At 47.3% G+C, this 9,292-nt stretch overlaps 1 protein-coding gene across 1 annotated transcript in view; it reads left to right on the top strand.

The window, feature by feature from the left end:
* Positions 1 to 8,660, top strand: part of PTGES (prostaglandin E synthase) — a 9,618-nt gene extending 958 nt beyond the window's left edge. The window contains exons 2-3 of the mRNA XM_019510641.1: positions 2,033 to 2,115; positions 8,034 to 8,660. Of these exons, the coding sequence (XP_019366186.1) occupies positions 2,033 to 2,115; positions 8,034 to 8,283 (333 nt within the window). The 3' untranslated portion in view covers positions 8,284 to 8,660. The remainder of the gene's footprint in view (positions 1 to 2,032; positions 2,116 to 8,033) is intronic.
* The last annotated feature ends 632 nt before the right edge of the window (positions 8,661 to 9,292 follow it).

Raw genomic sequence — 9,292 nt, 5'->3', positions numbered from 1 at the left:
GGGGGGGGGGGGGGGGGATTTAGCCTGGCACACTGACTGAACTCAGTTTGAGCTTAAGCTCATGCTTCTTCCTGAACAAATAATCCAGACTCAACATGCTGGAAGGAAAAAAAACCCTCTGCTATAAACCAGTTAATTTAAAAAAAAAAAAAAAAATTATTGGAAACCACTCAAAGGGTGGTGCAGGTTGTATACAAGGCCTGCCTTCGACACTGTGTTGTCAGAAATAGGTGCTCTCAAGCTTGCGTCTCAAGATAGTTAATGCGTTGGGGTCCCCCCACCCCCATGGCAGTGTGAACCTCAAACTGTTTCTGACCTGTACAAAGCTCTGCTGAAATCCAGGCTAGTTGTAAGATCAAACTGTTGCTGTTGTGGACCCTGGTGATTTTTAATTCCTAGAACATGGGTCAAGGCTGATATTAAAAATGTTTTTGTTTTTTTTTTGTTTTTTCTTTTTGAGACTTGTTATTCATCAATCTCTGGATCTGACTTTCTTCCTTTGTACTCTGATTGAGTTCACTCAGTAATTTGGCCAAAGTTTTGAAGTGTTTTTGTTTTGTTTTTTGGGAGTGTTTCTTTTTTTAAATCTTATTTGGTTTTTCTTTTTTCTTTTTACCATTTTGTCAGGAAACTATTGTATCTAACTGTTTTAAAATACTGCCTAACTTACAGTAGGCAAAATACTCTCTGCCACTTCTGGTACTTGTTTTGGTACCACTGGATCATGCTGTTAAATGGCTCTCTTATTCCCTGGCAGATGGGGCTGCATTTTAACCCTTGGCAAAATGACTTGTGTGTTGGTCACATAGCAGATTGTATGATGGTAAATTTATGTTCTTGATTCCAATAATAGCTACTTGGAGCTGTCTTGTACTCTCTTACATGGCCTCTGTTTTGAAGACAGTTCTTCTGGAAAGTCTTTCAAAAATCCCTCTGGATATATAGTGGGACAGCACTAGCAGTGTATGCTTTTTCCATTACATGTAACAAATATCCTGCCTCACTTTTTTGAGGAAAAGGCTATGGAAGTCCTGATGCCTCAATCTATACAAGAAGAGTTGTCACCAGTGGCTTTGTTTCTTTACCTCTGGGAGTCGCTGCCAATAAGACGATGCAGACATTGCCAACCTATTCCAAATGGAGGCGTCCTCTCAACCAAGTAGCAGCACCCTTTTTATATGAGGATGGATTGCTTTTCCCTTCAGTACTGCATGTAGATAATTGAAAGGATTAATAAGTCTTCTGTAGTAGCCCCCAAATAATTGGGTGGCTAGGGAGAACCTGCAAAAGCATCCATTCCAGTGCCTTCCTGTCCTGCAGAAGACTGAAAATGCTTCATTGTTGGTGCCCTGTGGGTTTAGGCTGGACCACACAGGTGAAAATGTGACTTTTCTAATGCACCTGCTGCAGCAAGACATGGCATTGAAAGGCAGTGCTGAATCCCCAAAGATATTTCCCTTAGCTGGCAGGAGTACCAGGTGCATTTATCTCTGCGGGCTGACACTGTGTGAAGGTTGCTACCTGCTCCCACACATGGTTTAGCCTCTTTCAGGTACATTTCCCTTCTATGTCTCAAAAAGTAAAATGCTGGCACCCCAATGAAGCCCATGGCAAAATTCTCATCTGCTGTAATGGGGCTAAGAATTCAGCCTCTGCCCAGGGCATGCGGGCAGTGGATTGCAACTCTGCCCAGGCTCTGGACCACGCTGTCACCACCGCAAGATCCTGGCCCCAGAGCAGCTCCCTGCCCATCTGCATGCCCTGCTGGCATGGCTGGGGCTGGCTCCATGGAAACCCTAGCCCTGTGCTGTTATAGCTCTGCTGCTGCTGGGGTCTCCATGGAAACCGGCTGCAGGGACAAGGACAGGGGCTGCTGGGAAATGAAGCCTGCTGCGGGCCTGATCCAACCTGCAGCCTGGACTTTGCCTGCCCCTCCTTTAAAGTGTTGCAGAAACTTCACTGTCTTTGCTTCCTTCCTTCCCTGGTGGAACATGTCGCCTCATGTCTCTGATCTGGGAATTTTGTCTTGCAGGCTTTTGCCAACCCAGAGGATGCCCTGAGGAATGGAGGGTTGCAGTACTACCGAGACGATCCGGATGTGGAGCGGTGCCGCAGGCAAGTACTGTACTGGTGAATTCCCCTGCTGAGAGCATGGCTGGAATTCTGCCTGTGCAGCCAGACAGCCCAGGCAGCTGCTTAGTAAACAAATGCAAATATAGGGCCCCTCTTTAATTCAGCAATTATCTGCAGGGATTGACTGACTACTGACTAGAGCCTGAAGGCAGAATCCTATCAAGGACATGATGTTAAATAGGGTCTGTCCTGTGCTGCCTGAAACCACAAGGTTCATGCTTGGAATTCAAAAGTCATTAGCCCAAAGCATCCTATTATAACTTGGATCCTAAGAACCAGTTTTCATGGTCTCCTGGATTCCTATGGAAATGCCAGAGCTAGGGTGACCACCTCTTCAAAATGGAAAGTTGAGACAAGTGCCTGCCTCTCCTCGCTGCCCCTTCCCCGCCCTCCCCTCCCTCCCAGCAGGGACATGGCTGCAGCAGAGCAGGGGCAGATGTGGGCTCCCCACTGTGTACCCCCTGCCTACCCAGCAGCAGTGGGGGGGCACAACTCCATGCCACTGGCCCCACTGCTGCTGGGCAGGCAGGGCGTGCCTTGCCACAGTGGCATGAGGCTCCTGGGGGGAGGGCAGCAAGGTGGGAGCCCTGAGCCCTCAGCGGGCAGCCCACATCCAGCCCCCCATGCACAAATTTTGGGGGGGTACATGTCTTCTCCCATGCCCCCCCCTGAGTGCCCACAGTGGTGAGGAGCTGCCCATAATTCCATCTTGCTCCCTGTTCTGGCTGGGCAGCTCCCCCAGCCCTTGCCCCACACTCTCCCTCCCTGTGGGGACCTCAATCTACCCTGTTGCCCCCATAATCTTATCTGCAGGAAGCTGTTCTTCACAATGCCTGGCTGGTTTCCCAGCCATGTGCATGTGACATCTCCGGCATCCGGTTCCCAGCAGCTCCAAGCAGCTTGCAAGGGCAAACCCACCACTTCCCAGATCCAGATCCCTGCAGCATACTGCAAATCTGAGAGAAGTGCTGTTCTGGAGTCGTGCTGTGCAGGACTGGAACTTGAAGTTCCCATTTTGGGACTGTCTCACACAATTAGGGACAGGGGGCCACCCTAACCAGAGCTCCCCACACTCAGCTGTAACAGAACTCTGTCTCCAACCCCTGACATCTGTCATGAACAAACAGCTTGTGTCTGCCCCAGTGTTGGTTGCGCTGAAACTTGGTCAATGAGGTGATGACCAGGATGGAATCGGGCCTGGGAAGGAACAGCCTGAGTGTTACTGATGGGCGTCTCTACAGCTCCCCCAGACAGAGCTAGGGACTACTGCAGTACAACCTATCCCACCTGCTCCTCGTGCCTCAAAATGGATGTAGTGTAGCCACCTTCAGGGCACCTCTGGCTGTGTGCCAGTAAGATGGAATTTTTGGTGCTCACCCAAGGCTACATCACGTCTGCTTCAGGGCATTGTGCAAGGAGCTAGCATACTGTGCTTTGCTGGGCAGTGCCTAGCACTGTCTGGACATGGTGGAGACATGCCTTGAATGTCTGTTGTTGCTCTCCATAGGTGTGAACTAAATTGAACCTCTTGCCTGAGTTCACTTGACTTGCACTTTTGCATAGGTGACCTGCGAAGATAGAAGGCTAGAGGATGTGGTTCTACAGGGGTTAAAAGCATCCTGATGATAATCCGGTGTTGCAACCCTAGGCTATGTCCTCAAAGGCAAAACATGCAGTGTTTGCATTGCCTGGCTAGATAGTGCTCCTTTTAATTCTAGTCTTGCAGTAAAATGCTAATGTAGATAAGGTTCATTAGCCTTTATAGTGTGATAGCTGGCCAAGCTCAGCTGTGGAGATAAGGGTCAGTAGCTTTTATGTTGAGTTAGCAGCTAGGCAGGCTCAAGGGTGGGTGGTGGTATAAGGTTGACATGAATAAAGTTACCTTCCCTTCTCTCCACTGGGGTTTTTACAAAGAAACCTACTGCAAGAAAACTCTCCTTTGCTCAAACTCCCCATTTTTGACAACAAAAGCAGATGTTGGTGCAAGCCTGTATTAGGTGGTCAGATCCCAGAGGGATCCTAAGGTTTGGAATAACTGTTTTAAAACAAGTGTCTTATCTTGTTTCTATCTAATCCAATGAAGGTAAAGCAGGACTACTTTCCTCAAGACAACGAGGAGGGAAAATGTGGGGTAAGACTGAAAAGCACAACTTGTACAGATTCTGAAAAAGGGCTATAAAAGTGTCATGGAAAAGAGCCTTACAAGAAGGTGTCCAACTGTGTATTAGTCTTGGCCTTTTAAAATTTTTCTGGTTTTTGGGGGTGATTTTTTTTGTCTCTTCACTTTGCTGAAGTTTCTCCGAGGAACCTCTGCAGGCGTAGCTCTGGGTCTTTATTTTTTTTAAAGAGAAACTGATTGCTGACTGGCTGAGAGCTAGAAGGCACCGAGCAGTCCCTCTTTCTCCTTCAGTGCCTTCCAACACATCGGAGGATTAGGTCAGACGGAAACCATGACAAAGTTCATGACAAAGTGGTGAAATGTCTTGGCTGTGCCCTTCTTTACTGCAAAAGGCAAAGCTGACTCTGGAATGTGAGCAGAGAACTGAGGGTTTGACTTTCATGCCTGTTGCAAGTGAAAGTACAGAGCGGGCGAGTATGTGCTCCCTTCACCCAGCATTTTGGGACAGACCCCCTACAGTCAGTTCATAGGGAGGATGAGGAACACCCTGATGTGGTGCAGCTACAGCAGATTTCTGCTCTCCTGTCATGCTTAAATAGTGTTGCTACTGGGCTACAGCTCCCAGCATGTGGTGTGGTCTGATCGTGCTGGCGTGCGAAGCAGGTTGCTCTGGATTTACGTCGGGGAGGAATTTAGTCTCTGGGCTGAGCCAACTGGGCAGGCACCATGGAAATGATGCGGCGGATAAGGGACATAGGAAGCGAGCATTTTAATACTGAGTCACGTAGGTGGGTGGGGGGGAGAAGACATGACTTTTAGATGATCAAATTGCGATTTTAAAAACAAACAGGCTCAGGGGACTGCCTTTTCTGCAGGAAATGGCTTAGGTGAAGTGTTTGGCCACGGGCTGTGGTTGCTCTGTTTATATACTACTTAGTTTACAGGTCTGGCACATGGAGGGAGACGGGAAATGACTGGTTGCTGTGGAAACTTAAACAGATCATGTACTGAACTTGCTAATGGGGTACGTTGATTGGAACCAGCTGCCGAGTGCTGGAGGCTTCCACATCACAGCCCTGCGGATCAGGATTGCGTTTTCCTGCAGTGAGTGTCCAGGCTGGGGGAGAAGCCAGGCACAATTGAGCCAAGTTTGAAAGAAACCATTACAGTTAAGTCTTTTTCTAACTTCCAAGTTATCTTAGAAACTGGTTGAAAACTTTCTGATGGGACCCATTTTACGGACTACAAGATGCCCCCCATCCCCTTGACAGACCTATGTCATTTATCAAAGGTTTCATGGGAAACTGTCCAAACATTTTGCCTTTTAAGCTTGGAACACCTCCTATCTAGTCAAAATGTGGATTTTTTTTTTTCAACCGATACTTATTTGCATACATGGCCCCAGTATGGCTCAAGACCCCATTGAGATGGGCGCTAGACAACGCCCAACAAAAAAAATGGTCCGTGCCCCTGAGACTTTACAGTCTAGGAAAAATCTTGTAGGCTACTATCCAGGTTGTAGCTGTATTGATCGAGAGCACGAGTTTTCAACCTTTTTTGGATCAGTGTACCTCCAGTGGCTAAACGTGGAGCAGGACTGGGGAGAGGTGGGACACGCAGCCAAATGCAAAGCAGCATGTGATCGTCCCTGTGTCTGGGCAGGTAGCTTCTGCAGCAGTGCAGGATGGTGCATGGTGGTGCTCTGTCCCTGCCTGCCCATGCATACCCCCTAGGTCCACCTTCGTGTACCCCCAGTTGACAACCCCTGGTTTAGAAGCAAAAGGAATCAGAACTTATGGTAGACATATGAACGTTCATTTCTACCTAGGAGAACTTTTTACAATCTTTTCTCCAATGCCTGAAAAAGGGTGCTTTTGCCTGGAAGCTTGCAAATAAAGAATTAAAAAAAAAATCTAGTTGGTCTAAAAAGATATCACCTGTACCACAAGTTCTGATACTATGCCCCTCATTCATGGGGTATAGGAGGAAGAGTATTTTTAACAGTGACCTGCAGACTCATGAGTCAAGGGATGAGTTTTATGTCCACTTTCACTCTTTCTTGAGGGGAGTTAGGGAAAGACACTCTGTTTTTAGCACTAGAATTTGGGTCTTGTCTACGTTCTTCCGTAAACCAAATTATCTATGGACTCGTCTATGGATCATAAAGAAGCCAAACAGCACAAACTAACAGACTTTCTAAAAGGAAGATGGGCCTGAATCTTCTGGGTTTCCAGCATCCCTGACGTGAGTGAGGAGGATTTGATTGGGTTTGGTCAATAATGGGTGGTGAGCCCTGAAAGAGGCATGTGTTTCTAGAGGATGTGCAGTGTCACATCCTCAGAGGGTTTAAAGGTAGAAGTATAAAACTGAAGCTGCTTTGAATTCTGAGTCTGCATGGAGCAGCAAACTGCATATTTCTGTCCCTCTTCTAGCTCTGTCCCTCTACATACCACCAGCCTGAGCTTAAACAAAAGCTGTATTTGATTAGCATTACATGGCAAACATGCTGGGACTCTTTAGAAAGAAGAGTGGAATGTATTGTGTGCCCAGGGACAAAGACGCACAAAAGGGAAACAATGTGGGGAAAGCTGATCCCAGGCTCTTCTGCCAAGTACAGTAGAGTAGAGGTGAACAGGCACATCCCACACGTGGATCTTTGGGGAGAAGGGGAGAGATTTCTATTGCCCCACATGAACTCTAGCCTGCAGTCTAGTAAGGGAGCCTGTGCTGAACTTAATTGTTTGGGGATGCAGGGGCCTAACACAACCAGGTGTTGTTTTCTCCGTGAACTGCAATGAGAGTTGACGGTGATCACCACCTTACAGGATTGTGGTACAGAGCCCTCCCCCCGCCCCCCCAGTGATTATGAGACCTCAGTTGTGCCAAAAGTACAAAGGGTCACAATCTTGACCAGTGTCTTAAATCTAACTTTGTGTAATTATGCAGAACTGAAAGCACTGCCTGTATAGAGAACTGACTGATAGTTCATATTATAAGCTCCTTTCTTTCACATTGAGAGAATGAGCTGGTGGACGTGGGGGTGAGGGGACTGGACCCAAGGAAGTGTGTGGGTTTGAAGAGTTGAAAACAAAATTTAGTGAAAATGTTGTGGTCTGTTGTGTGGTTTACGGTGGGTTTGTTTCCCTCTAACACTTCACGCGACATTTGAAAATAACCCAGCAGGAGTCAGTCTTGCTACCATAATGGGTATCTGTTGATGGTGAGAATAGATTTCATCAAGGACACTGTTCTTGCCAGGCTCTGGGAAGCACTGTTGTGCTTGGTAACAGACCCTCCATGATGGAGGGAGAGCTTTCTTGAAAGAGTGGGTCTCAACACAAGCTCTAAAATCAGTTGAACTTCATATTAGTGTGTGGTTTGGGGGGGGGGGGGTCTTAACTCTCCCCTAACCCTTACTTTTTCAGCACCAAAATGACACTAGATGCAAAAATCAGGTGCTGAACTTCCATTGAAATCCAGCTGAAGCTGGGCATCTAACTGCCTCTAAAAATCCTGGCTATTCTTTCTCGATTCGCTTGCTTATTCTGAACCAGTAGTTAGAGGCATTCTGCTTAACGCCAAGGCACCTATTCGCTTTGACACCTATGCTGGCAGGTTTCAATGAGGGAGTCCTACCCAATCATCCTGTTTAGAAAGGTAGGGACTGAAATATGCACTGTCTGGTACGGAGGGGTGGGAAGAAGAAATGGGAGAGTTAGTCAGGCAGGGTGGACTCCAAGGCAGTCCCATAAGCTTGAATTGTCCTACCTCTGTTTTTCAGGGCTCATCGCAATGACATGGAGAACATCTTCCCCTTCCTCTTCCTTGGGGCCATTTACTCCATGCTGGACCCCAATCCTACTGTGGCCAGGATCCACTTCCTGATCTTCCTTGTGGGGCGGATTATTCATACTGTGGCCTACCTCCTGAAGCTGAAAGCCCCCACACGCTCAGTGGCATATAGTGTGGCCCAGATGCCCTGCTTCTCCATGGCACTGCAGATCCTCTTTGCAATTGTAACGCGCTGGTAACATCAAACGTAATCGGATGACACTCTAACGTGGCTTAGAAAGATATGACTGGGGCTTTCTCAAGGCATGGACTAATTTGTCCTTCCTCCTGCTGTCACTTCACTGTGGAGTGGTCTCCCAGATGAACAGATCACACCAGTTATTTGCAGCCTCACTGTGCTTGCATGTGTATGGATCAGGCTGCAGAAGTTGGACTACACAAAGGTGGGCGCTCTGCATCCAGTCAAATAATGCAAAGCTGAGATGAAACTGATATCATTCTGGGTCATGTTTTTTTTTTTTTTCCTGGGGGTCTTTTTTATGGCTTCTCATTGATGATATGGGAGTAAACACTGGAGATGGGACAAGTTCTGTTTCTTCACCTGGAGAAGAGCATCCTAGTAGAAGCTTTCTCAGTTGAACCAGGGAGTGGAGAAGAAGATTGTACAAGGCTTAGAGACAGAATGTGAAACTGAACCAGAAAGGGTGAATAAGCAGCCTGGACTCATCTCCTGGAGATGGAGGGAGAAAAATCTCACAGACTGAGTCATCAAATCAGTGGGACAACCCATGTCTCCTTTCCTGTACACTTGCTTAGAAGTGAAAGCAAAGCTGAGAATCAGCTGGGGCTTTCTCTAAAACAAACTTCCCTCTGCAAACCTTGTGTGTCTTAATCTAAGATGTAGATGCTGTCTTGTAACCTTTTCTCCAGCTAAATGGCAGAGCATCCCTGGGAAGTAAAATTACAAGCCTTAATTTTACTGAATCCATGGCAGCATAGCAGAGCCAAAGTAGATCACCCCCAGCAATAAGCAACCTTTTGCTGTCTCTTCTACATCCTTGCATGAAGTGCACTGCTTCCTGTTTTGTGCTAGGAAAAATTAGCTAAGTTTTCGTGTAGCCTTGCACCTGCACCTTAACTGAGGTACCAAGGGAGCATCATACAGGTTCTGCAGCTCCCTTGAACTAAGAGCAGAGGGATCTGTGCAATCAGCAGTTACTCCAAAATGAATTGGCTCAGCTCTAGCTC

Source organism: Gavialis gangeticus, unplaced genomic scaffold, assembly GCF_001723915.1.
Source record: "Gavialis gangeticus isolate Ggan-Ray unplaced genomic scaffold, GavGan_comp1, whole genome shotgun sequence".
NCBI classification, from domain to species: domain Eukaryota; kingdom Metazoa; phylum Chordata; order Crocodylia; family Gavialidae; genus Gavialis; species Gavialis gangeticus.
Note: the sequence above shows the minus strand (reverse complement) of the source record. Positions and strands in the feature narration are given on the sequence as shown.